Source organism: Aulonocara stuartgranti, assembly GCF_965226115.1.
Source record: "Aulonocara stuartgranti genome assembly, chromosome: 8".
NCBI classification, from domain to species: Eukaryota; Metazoa; Chordata; class Actinopteri; order Cichliformes; family Cichlidae; genus Aulonocara; species Aulonocara stuartgranti.
Genome location: NC_138959.1, coordinates 26,484,944 through 26,497,637, shown reverse-complemented (window position 1 = coordinate 26,497,637; position 12,694 = coordinate 26,484,944). Strand labels below are relative to the sequence as shown.

At 39.0% G+C, this 12,694-nt stretch overlaps 1 protein-coding gene across 3 annotated transcripts in view; it reads right to left on the bottom strand.

The window, feature by feature from the left end:
* LOC309712921 (uncharacterized protein MYH16) overlaps positions 1-12,694 on the bottom strand; it is a 61,711-nt gene that overhangs the window by 13,925 nt on the left and 35,092 nt on the right. For all 3 annotated transcript variants that reach the window (XM_082544130.1, XM_082544129.1, XM_082544128.1), the window contains exons 4-6: positions 12,447-12,533; positions 11,194-11,339; positions 8,873-8,963 (exon numbers count right to left, since the gene is read on the bottom strand). In XM_082544130.1, coding sequence (XP_082400256.1) covers positions 8,873-8,963; positions 11,194-11,339; positions 12,447-12,533 — 324 coding nt within the window. The remainder of the gene's footprint in view (positions 1-8,872; positions 8,964-11,193; positions 11,340-12,446; positions 12,534-12,694) is intronic.

Here is a 12,694-nt window from a genome sequence, read left to right as displayed (position 1 = left end):
GTTTTATGGTCCTGGCCTGAAGTAAGTGATGCATCAAGGTCTGAATACATGCAGTATTTTATCAGTCAAAATCATTTTCAGGTGTCTTCTATATATTTTGTAAGGTTTATTCCTTCCAGGTTTGTAACCTTTTTCAACAGCAGCTGAATTACTTCCCATGCAAGCATGTTATCATCATGAAGAATGACTAATATGTACCATTTAATGCACATGCATGAATTACAACTATGCATCTACCTTGAATATACAGTATTTAAATAAATGACTGCACATATTCTAAGTGACAACTTGCTTTCATCATCTCAATTCAAGGGTTTTTAAAACATTTTAATGATGACACAAATCTTTAAATACGCACAACCGCTTCCTTTACACAACACATTCTTTATTCCTTGCAAACCAACAACAGCACTATTTTTTACAGTGAACTGACCACCTCTGAAAATAACCAAAGCATTTTCAGTTATTTTTGGAACACTCAGCTATTTCATCGCAGAGGATACTGTGTTTATAAAGCCATAGTTATGTAGAACAATGACAATCGTGCATAGTTGGTACAGGTAAAGGATGTCGATCAGTGCCAAACAACCACCCTTCAAGTTCTTCATGTTATGCACTTCCTCTGAGGGTTTTATCTATCTATCTATCTATCTATCTATCTATCTATCTATCTATCTATCTATCTATCTATCTATCTATCTATCTATCTATCTATCTATCTATCTATCTATCTATCTATCTATCTATCTATCTATCTATCTATCTATCTATCTATCTATGCAACTTTGGGTTTAAATAAAATAATGAGCTTATTGGCCCAACATAAAAATAATAAATGAATATCCAAAATATATTGGGCAGATTTTGCATGTTGTTCCTGTGTCAGCATACTCACTGTACTCCAGCTTCCTCCCACAGTCCAAAGACATCTAAATTAACCATTGACATAAATGTGGCCATAACTGTTTGTTGCTCTGTGTGAGCCCATAACACGCACAGCATACAACAATATATTTAATTATGCAGCGTAAACAATCCTGGAACAAAAACAGGAATATCTACTCTGTTCAATCACTTCATGTAAGTTTACATTTAGATATGAGGAGAAATGATTATGATTGCATGTAAAATGCGAATGTGAATTGTATGATACGTTTGATTTTTACATGCAATTCAATTCAAATCAGTTGCAGAAGCACCTCAAGGCGCTTTATATTCTAAGGTCAAGACTCCAAAATATTACAGGGAAAATCCCAGTCATCAAACAATTCCTTATGAGCATGAATTTGGTAACAGTGGGAAGGAAAACTCCCATTTTACTATCTGCTCCATCCGGTTTGGAGGTCAACGGGGAAAAGAAGGACAGGACACACACTTGTGTAATAAAATATGAGCTTCCCAGCAGGTTCATGAGACCTCAGCACAGGCTAACGGCACTAAATATGTTATAATGTATAGAAAACATAGTGTCATTTTTTTAAACACTCTTGCTTTTGAACTTTAAATATCCAGTGTCCTCTTAAGGCATTTCACTTTTATTTATATAGCACCAAATCACAACAACAGTTGCCTCAAGGCATTTTACACACTTATATACATTTTATTATGGTAAAGATCCTCCCATGATACAAACTGTTATTCTTAGTGAAAACTCAACTCCCTCTACCACAGCTTACAGTATACGTAGAACCCTCTGTGTACACCTACTGCGCTTTGAATTTCATTTTACTGGATTCTGTTCAAAATCATCAGAATGATCTAACAGAAGTATATCATCCACAGATGATTTCTGTTCCACTTATGTCATGCCAAAACTGCTTTTTTTTATTACTAATAAAAATTTATTGCTCGCTTCCCAGCACGGCTGCACTCTACCAAGATGAGTCATGCTCTTGGTTATCTACAATTTGTATCTATGTTTCAATGTCAGGAAGTGTGTCTGACATGCCGGATGGCCCAGGGCCACTCACAGCAACAACACCTCCACTTCACTCAAGTGGTGAAAGCCACAGCGCCTAAATCTCCCCAAACAACAAACCATAACAAACGTACTGTAAACTATGTGTACAGACAAGAGCTGGAGAGCTCGCCTGTACTTGTGCCATCTTTGATTATAAACAACAGAATATTTTTAAATGCCTAAAAACAACACACAGAGACATTAACTTATTCCTTTTATCATTTTTGATACGTTTAAACAGAAACACAGAAATAAAAACTCACGTGCCAGCGGAGCGCCTCTGCAGAGAGAACAGCCATCGTGAGGCAGCAGCAGCCCAACTGAATGACTGACTGAGTGTCCCACACACTGAGACACGCACGTGCGCACACACACAAACACACACACATACCTTCACTGTCGATCCCCTCCGGCACTTTACTGTCCACACCCCCTTATGCATGCACAGCCTCTTTTTCTCTCACTGACAGTTCCCCACTCAAATATGTTTCTTGTTAAATTCCTCTTTTCCAGAGCCTCAAACCACCCTCAAAGTAAACATTGTGGCTCTAATACAATTGTAAAAAACACATCGTGCACCAAGAGTGTTAAGAAGTCTGAGCCAGGCTACATGGGTAATTCTGGCCACTTATGTGTAGCAGGAAGAATTTAGACACTGATTCTAAATGAACCCACAAAGATGTCTCTAGTCTTGAAGCAGTGAGCTGGAAACAACAGAATTAGGCCGTTGTTGCTGAGAATGGTTGCAGGGTTTGATCTCCATAATTGCTTGTGCTTACGGTTTTCTTTTTCCCCTCTTCAATCTGAAACCATAATAATTGTCTATAAATTGCAATCAGATGTGGCCTCAGTGCAGATGTCTCCATGCTTGTGTCAGAGGGGATGGTCAGCAGTGTGGGCAGTGATATCCTGTGAGACCCCCCCAGCTGAACAACTGGGAGGCCTTCCCTGCATCTATACTGTTCGCACACACTAGCATAATTCAGATCACGGCAATGGTGCAGGAATCTGCATGCTTTGTTGTTTTAAATGCCACCAGATGGCCACCTACAGACTCCAGATGTAAAGTTTTTGTTGCTGACAGCTTCCACAGACATGGTCCCAACTATTTTTTTTATATTTATATAGATGAAATTATTGGTACTAAGTATGAAGTAAGACTTGTTCACCACAGGTGCTCATTTGTCAGAACATTTGTCTGAGAAACACCTCTTAGCAAAACGATGACTCTTAGTACACACAGCTCGTGTTTTTAGGGGTGAAAAACAAGAAAAAAAAAGTTTTTCCAGTAGTGATCAGTCTACAAACAAAATATGGTATTGTGACTGTATTATCAGTTTAAACTAAGATTAATTCTATGCTTTATGTTTCAAATGACACAAAAGCACATGATCCCATATTATACACAAGACAAGCATATGTAGCTATAAGGGAGAGGACAATAGAAAGCTTGAATAGCGTAATCTGGATACGAGACTCTCATCACCGCTGTGGCCCAATCTGATCTAACACCTTCAGCAAAACATCTGCTACAGACCAAACAAAAAAACAAAATGAGCTTTATCTTCACAGATTGTGATAACCCTCAGATTGTGACTGAGTGTAAACTGTTTTACAACCCTAAATAAAACCGCTAAAAAGGATTCGTTTGCTGTAAGAAATCAAGGCTGCATGGCTGCTTTCTCTTTAGGCCAACTGCTTTGAATTACAGCATACTACAGAGGGAGAGGCGGCTTCATCATCAGCGACAGACAAAGCGGTCTCTTTGATTCTGCAGCAGCTTGCGTGGACATATTCGTGCAACCTTTACGTCAAAGGAAAGACCTCAGTGGGTGATGTCCAGCTGGCTGGCCTGTCCACCTGCATCTTCATCAGTAGGAGAAGTTTACATATAATAGCTTCATTGTGAGAGGATGCCAAAGCTACAGTAAATGCGAAAACATGTGCACCCTCAAAGACACATGGATTGTCTTTCACTCCTCAAATTAGATACAAAGGAGCTCTTTATTTTCACTACTGACAAACTCTGGAGGAAACATCAGGCTCCCAGAGGCACTGGCAGAACAGAGAAGCACCACCTGAACCCATAACACTCCCTCTCTCTCTGAACTCAACGACAGACACAGACAAAACACATTATCTGCAACATGCACCAGTGACACAGATAAAAGCTCTCAGACTTGTTTGATTTTATCTGCATGCCATTGAAAGATTCAGCAGAAAAACATTAGTATATACTTCCCAGATTGGCAGAGAATATAATGCATACAATAAATAGCTATTCTACCCTTGCTTCTGCAGTGCCTGCAATCCTAAAGATGGTTAGTTAAATTGCATCGTCTTTAGTGGTACAGCATACACTCACTGCTGTGGTGATTTTCCACTGCCTCACCAAAGATTACTCGTTAATAACTGGGATGGCTTTTTCCTTTAGCTTTGTTGAAATTTGAGGTTCAGCTAGGTGGCACTTTTTTGTTGCACTCAAAGGCCGCTGTGGTTTTAGTCCATATACCGGTCACAGTCACTGAAAGCTCCATGAAACTTTGCATCTCTCCAGATGTTGAACTCTGCTGAAAGTAATACTGAATACTGAAAAATGTTGCTGTTTTTTCTAAACCCAAAGACACATAAGCCAAGCCTATGATAAGCTGCTAACTTTATCATGCCTAGCCAATACACAGCAGTAATCTAGTACAAAAGATGTGATATACACTTCATCATTTATTTGTACTGTTCTTTTTCCAGCATTAGACATGCAATGACTGGATGCACCGGTTTGAATTTATGTTGAATTTTCTCCTATCCACACAGTGTCAGAAGTATATATACAGGTTCAAATATACGCATTCGCTTAAAGTTTTTAGGTAATAAGTGATCCTTAAGGTCAGAGACAGGTTAGGCTACTCCAACGTCATCATCAGGGTATGTTTTGGGTCATTTGGGTCTGGAAGATCATACACGACACATCTTCGGTTTTCTGGCTGAGAAAAGGCCGCTTTCATTGGCCCCTCACTGCGGTGAAGTCGTCCTTTACACCTAGCAGAAAAACATCCCCAAAGCATAATATTTCCAATTCCATGCTTGACATATTTGGATGATGTTCTTTGGGTCATATTATCTCTTCCTCCAAACACAGTGGGTTGAGTTGATGCCAAAGACCTTGATTTAGTATTTATCTGTCTATAGCACCTTCTCCCAGGCCCAGAATCCTTTAGATGTTCACTGATAAACTCAGGATGCTCTTGTACATGTGCGTTCTTGAGGAGTGGGATTTTGCAGGTGCTGCAAGATTTCAACCTATTATGATGTAGCCTGTTATTAATGATGTTTATGGTGACTACAGTTCCAACTGTCTTCCTATTATTAACAACTCCTCCCATGTAGTTTAGTGCCAATTCACCACCTTTATCATAATTGTCCACCTCATAAGGGGCAAGATCTTGTATGGAGCTACAGAACAAGGATGATAGGTGGTCATTTGATATTTTTTCCATTTCTGTATAAACATATTAAGCAGAGTTTTTGCTTTTGTTCCTATAGAACAAAATATGTAAAGCTTGTCTTAACTACAGACCATATTATTTAAAGCCTCTAAATCAAAACCCAGTCAACAAACCTTGATTCTGGGACAAGGAATGCTGGAATTAAAAAAAGGGCCAATTTATTTTGTGGTTTTAGGACTAATTTCTGCAGCAATCACTAAACAACATTTTCACAAGACAACCTAACATAAATACAAGGAATATTTCTTCTGACAGTTTAGCATGCAGTGAAATAGTTTTGGTTTTGTACTTCCTATAGTTGCTCAGACGGAACAATGAACAAGCTCACTCTCAACTCAACAACACTTTGAAAGTATCACCAGTTAGTGATGCTACTTTTGACCTTACATGCAAAGATTTCGAAAAGAAGTTTAAAAAACATTTCCACAATTGAACTATCCCATGCTGACTTAATAAACACAATGTGTAGCTAACCCCATTAATTACAACTTGCATTCAGGTGTTTCCCTGACGATGCACTGGTATGTCGGCTGGCATGTTTTACTGGAATATTTAAATCCATCGATAATCTTACAAGCTGCACCTGTGTTTCTCCTGCTGTAACAAGCCCAAATGTCTGCAGTGAGAAAGATTTACTTCCAAAGAAGTTTACAGTGTGATAACTCAGCAGTCCTTTTCCTGTCATCGACAGACAAATGAGGTGCAGCACTATCTTTTGTTGAGAAATACTATTTTGAAAGTTAAACGACAAATCTTTGTTTCTCGTAAAGCATCAAAACTTCCAAATGACTTTGCTGTGTCTTCATGTGCATATGCAGTGTGGATGCACTTGTGGTCGTGGATGGGATTTACAGTTTTCACTCTTTATCATCCTTTATCTCTCCCTCACGTCTGTAGTCGTGAAGTGTCTCAAACAGATAGTGCCTCAGCACATCAGACACTGTCTGCCCTCCTCCCTCGACCCCTACCAGTTTCCTTAAAGAGCAAATCGGTCCAAGGAGGATGCCATCACCATCACCCTTTACAGAGCGCAACGTAAGGATGCTCTTCATGGACTACAGCTCAGCATTCAACAAAATAATCCCAGACATCCTCAGCAAAAGACTGGACCACCTTCACATGCCACCTGGTCCTGGATCAAAGATTTCCTCGCCAACCGGTAACAATCAGTTAGACCCAGCTGCTTCTGGTCTTCTATTGTTCCTCAGTGGAGAGCGTCCTCTCCTACTGGCTGGGTGTTGTGGTAGGCAGGGTCACGAGTGACAACAGGAGGGCTGTACAAAGAGTAATTAACACTGCCCAGAAAATCATTGGCTGCCACCTCTGGAGACCATCACTAGATCCTCCTGTCTCAGGGAAATCAGGTCACATAACTCCAGACTCACAAACAGCGTCTTGAATCATATAGCAATAACATTTTCTCACAGACTAAGTATTTTTAATTTTGATACTTCAAGTGAAATTTAGTGATAAGACACATTAAGGTGTTTTTTTAGCATTTAATCCACTTTGCCTAGATGAGAGGATGTAAAAACATTCTGAACCCTGAGTCACTGTCAGCTGATAGTAAATATCTACTGCCATATATAATATCTATAACAGTAATAATGCTTTGCAATTATTCACCTGGAAGTCAAAAAGTCAATGCATGCTGGTAGATCATAATAAACTTGACCTACCCAGTTCATTTTTGATGTAGCCAGTGCGTTCTAACCATTTCCTGACATGCTTGGAGCTTGAAGCGACTGCTCCAATCACAGAGCAGAGCCCAGCAGCTTTGCTAAAAGACAGGAATGCCTTTTTTCTGCCGTGTTGTAACCTACAGTTGGGCTCACTGTTTGTCTTTGTAAAACAACAGTTTTAACAGCTTTTAACTCCACTTAGAAGCCAGTCTACAAAAGCCACAGCCACTTCAACTAAATATTACAGTTGCTATTATAAAGGTAACTAAAAGACCTTTTCTGTGTTGATTAGTAATGACTAACTTGATAAGCCAGCTCAGTGTTGAGCAAATGTCATCGCGATATGCACACAGGACACGTAAAGTTCTTTATAGCTCTTTGAACATTTTCAGAAATTAAAGGCTGCAGAGGAAAGGAGCATACCAGCCCCGTTGTCTGGCTGATGACTATCAAACCAATAAGGAAGGACTCCACATGTCTTTTAGCAGTGCTGTGCGTGAGCTCAGTCAACTTAGCTACCAGTATTTTATCTCGAACGTGACATTAGTGAAAAAAGCTTTTTGCAAGAGTAAACAGATGCTTTTAAGTGTGTGAGCCACAGGTGATGGACAGTAAACAGCGCTGCAGCTACTAGCAGAAAGAGCGACAGAGTCAGTGACATTGGCAACAAATGTGGAAACATCACATTGAACTGACACATTCAGCCTGTTCTGGGAAATAGCTAAAAAATGATTGATGATAACAAGAAATCATTACCAAAGGGTAAGGCCATGGGCCACAAAAGTCTGGTTTACATTTGTACACTTATCTGTTTGAACTGTTTTGCTTTCTAAAACATTAAGTGGTCAAACAAAGACATGACTGCTTTTCTTGGTCATGTAAAAAAAGCACAAACAGTTATATTATATAATACTATATCATAGAGTCAAGTATGACGATAACTTGGTTTATTTGAATCTGAGTGAACTAAACTGTAAGCACGCAGAGAGGTCAAAGCAGAAGTGCCAAAAACTGCATTTTTGCTAATGAACACTTGAGACTCCAAAATGAGTCAGTCCAACTAGACTCCCATTTTAAAATGCTCAACCTTACAACACTGAAAAGCATATTTACAGCCTGGTGCAGGAAACGATTTAGATTTCTATGGATAACTACCACTTTATATCTGGATCAGGTGACCCTGAGTTATGCTGCAATAGGCATAGGCTGCTGGGGGATTCCCATGATGCACTGAGTGTTTCTTCTTCAGTCACCTTTCTCACTCACTATGTGTTAATAGACCTCTCTGCATTGAATCATACTTGTTATTAACCTCTGTCTCTCTTCCACAGCATGTCTTTATCCTGTCTTCCTTCTCTCACCCCAACAGGTCGCAGCAGATGGCCCCGCCCCTCCCTGAGCCTGGTTCTGCCAGATGTTTCTTCCTGTTAAAAGGGAGTTTTTCCTTCCCACTGTCGCCAAAGTGCTTGCTCATAGGGGGTCATATGATTGTTGGGTTTTTCTCTCTATGTATTATTGTAGGCTCTACCTTACAATATAAAGCGCCTTGAGGTGACTTTTGTTGTGATTTGGCGCTGTATAAATATAAATAAAATTGAAGTGAAATTTAATATCACCTGTTTGGGTGTGTGATTTCTTTTTTCTTTCTGCTAGGTCTCACCATGCGATTGTTAAACAAGACTGCTAGTGTTAAATGACAGAAGACAAACAACAAAATGCAAACTTACCTGTAGCTCCTTGGTCTTCCTCTGCAGTCCAAAGTTAAGTGCCTCCTCTTCTTCTAGTTTGGAGCTGGTACTGCTGATCTCCAGCTCCTTCCTTTAATGAGAAAAGGAATATATAATTGAAATTAATGAGCATAGAGGATGTTTTTTGCTCAGAAAACACAAAAACTGTTTCCCAAAACCCTACAGTTTCTCTTGCATTTAAAAACCCCCGGACTAGCTAATATAGGCAGCATCATGGTACCGCGGGATTTTGGGGCTGGACATCTAAAACTGAACTACTGATAAATATAAACATTACACACATTACAACAATGTTCTTTAATGTGTTTCACACGGCACAAAAAATAGTGCTTTAAAAGCCGCAATGATCAACAGCAAATACAAAGGAGTATCAGTCACATGAAAAGGTTGCTCCATCTGACCTTCTGGTCACATTTGTGAGGCGTGCACGTGAGGCTCTGTATATGTATGTGCTTTGACAACATCGCAACACCATGTCTGTGACGCTTCACTGGACTAAAGTTATACTGAGTGGCAGATTTAATAGCCTCTGACAATAAGTACTGTTTGAATACCATAGTATCTTAGCAACAAGTGAGTCACTCACTTTGTTAATGTTCAAGAAGGTCACGCAACTATTAGTGCCAAAGAGAAAAAGTTTTAACTTTGTTACGGAGACAATATTGTAGGTGCGCACTGTACTTTTGTTTTCTGACAGGAGGCTTTTGCCTTCAGTAGATTGTTGCTGCAGGGTAGGGTACAGTGAATGATTACATCTGTTTTTATATCACTGGGCAGATAACAACATGCTGGGATCTTAGTGAATCCCTAGAGGTACATACACCTTAAAAGAGATGCAAAAGGACAATGTACTCTCATAGAGTCCAAGCTCTGCTGCCTCAGGATATAAGACGCACACAAGAGTGAGAAATTTTCCAAAGTCCATCAGGCTCTCTCTCCCTTGGGATAGTAGATCAGATCAGCTTAGGTTCCAGTTCAGCGTACTATTAAAAGACAACAGTAGATAAGACTTGTTGTCACTTGCATATAGTCTAAATGGGGGGAAAAAATTCACCCCATGTTTTCTGGCTTAGATAGGCTGATATAAATGTTTTAGAGACGGGTTTACCACCCATCATGATGGCTGTGATAAATGCACAGTTTGTGAAAATGTTTATGTTAATAATGGTGCCCTGTTTATGTCCTTTCTTTAACCACATTTTGACTGATTTAACCTTATAGACAGTCTCAAAGAATAAAATATCGGTTGTACTGACTTTTATAGGCTGGAGCTTTAAAATTGCTAATGCTATAAATGCTTTTGGAAAGCTAATGTTTTCCAAGAGTCTCCAGGCTTCTCAAGTTAGAAATTTGACCTGAAATACTACCTGTGTGTCTTCTTCTTTGAACAAATATGCTTTATTGTATAGCTCAAAACATTCTGAATGACTATTATCCCCCCACCCACAGGACAGACACACAATGTTTAGCCACTGTGACCATGAGGTAGTGATGCCACAAACTACAAATAGGATCAAACTGGAAATAACAACAATATCCTGTATAATTTTCAACCACAGTATTATAGTACAATATATAGTACTGTATTATAGTACAATATATAGTACTGTATTATAGTACAAAAAACCTTCAGCCATTAGGCACACTGCAAACTTTTTAATATTTTGGAACCGATACAGTAAACAGAAAATCTCACAGAGCATTACAAATATGCTAACGCTAATTAGCATAAATTAAGAAAACTGATTCAAAATCTTTTCATGACGGTGGACCGAAATAAAATTATAGGTCCTGGTGAAATTGTGGACATCTGTACCATATTTTCTTAAGTAATACAACAGTTAAACATATCAGTCTCACTTTGGTTTTTAAGAAAACTGTTAATTATTTGGATTTTTCATTGTCTAAATGTCTATGTTAATCAATTTTGATATAAAAGCCAACATTTTGACCCTCTGGTAATGCTAGCAATAAAACAAGGGCATCAACAAGGACATTTGGATTTATCTTCTGGGAATCAACAGAGTCTTTACAGACAGTCTACTCAGTAATTAGCAGGATGATTCAGCAGACCCCTGAGATGCAAGCCTCAATGTTACACTAGAAAAAACGTCGGAAGATCATTGAAGGTCTCTGTGAAACTATGAAAATCTCTGCAAAATTTCCCAACAGAATTTAACAGAATGTAGCTTTAGCCTCAAATTGTTGGTGTCAGGAGCAAACAGTACTTTGGCTGACTGGCTTTTTTCCCATCTACTCTGAAAAGTTTGCTATAAGCATGCAGCGCGTCTTTGACTGACCTTTTAATGAGGTCTTCCAGACCATTCCTCATCTTCTCCATCTCTCCCAGACTGTCCTGCGAAGATCTGCTGTCCCCCTCCAGCCTCCTCCTGCTCTTCTCTAGCTCAGCACGCTGATGGCGCTCCTGTTCCAGCTGGTACTCCAACTGAGCATGAGGAAAGTTACAGGACGGATTCAATAATAGGGTTTAACAATATTTCTTGACTGTAATTGCAAATAGTGAAATGCTTTGTGCCACTTTTTAATATATTTTATAATCACCATTTATTATATTTGACAATTTTTATGTGTGAAATTACATGTTTCAGTGTTTCCCTATTTTTGCCAAGCTGTATTGGCTAGCAGGGTTACAATTAAGTTAAATAACCATGAGTTTCCATTCCTCACTTTGCTGTTGAATAGTTGGTTCATAAGCTTATTATTACTTTTAATGTGTACAACATGTGTGTTTCTGTTGGATGCAAATGTTACACCAGTGTAATGGCACTGACCTTATATTTAAAATAAGTTATCATGGAGTCTACAGTTAAAGCTCTAGGTAGTCTCATAAAATCAGAGATTGTTTTATCAGTTATTAACATATTATAGATTTTATAAAATAACACTACTTGACTTCTGCTGATACATTTGGATGGGAAGGTCTGAATGTGTCACAAACAACAGGAAAGGATGGGTTCATCCTGCTTTGTATCAACAGTTCAGGTTGTCGTGTATCTTTTCTCTGCACACTTTGATCTCCTGAGTTCCTGAGTAATCGGTGGCAGATTTGCATCATGGATGTTCAGCTGACCAATCTGCAGCAACCATGTGCCACGAACCATGAGAGCAATTTTGAAGGTTAAAAAAAGGCTTAAACGCAACATTTACCTAACACACTTTCCAGTGAGTTTATAGTTTTCCATCTAACACAAATGACAGACGTTCAAAATTATAGACTAGCTGTTGGAATTTTAGCAGTTTAAAAGCCAACGTGGTTGGCCAGGCCTCCATCCTGCAGTAAGACAATGACTCAAAACATTCAAAGACATTAACCAGCTTTACATCATGGAAGAGCACCCTACAGCCTACAATTACACCCAGGTGAGCACGTTTGGGAGGAATTAGACGGAACAGTCCTGCATTTTAATTTAAAAGCGCACCGAGCTATAACACATTGCAAATTTCAGAAATTACAGAATAAATATTGAAAAAAAACATTTGTGTAGTGCATATGGTATGAACTATATGTTCAATTTGAAAAATATGTACATACATCTTCAGTGTGCATCTGCAACTTGGTTTTCTCTTTGGTCAGCAGGTTGACTTTCTCCTCTTCACTCTGCAGGTCCTCAATGGCCTGCTGTTGAGGGTGATAAAAGATGTCTGAGCCTGGACTGCACATGTGTCCTTAAATGTCTGTCTCATGTCCATCTGTCTGCCATATTTGTACTTTGGAAAAATATGATTTATTTGCTTAACCATGAAAATGTCAGAAGACATCTTCAGTTTGATCTGATAGAT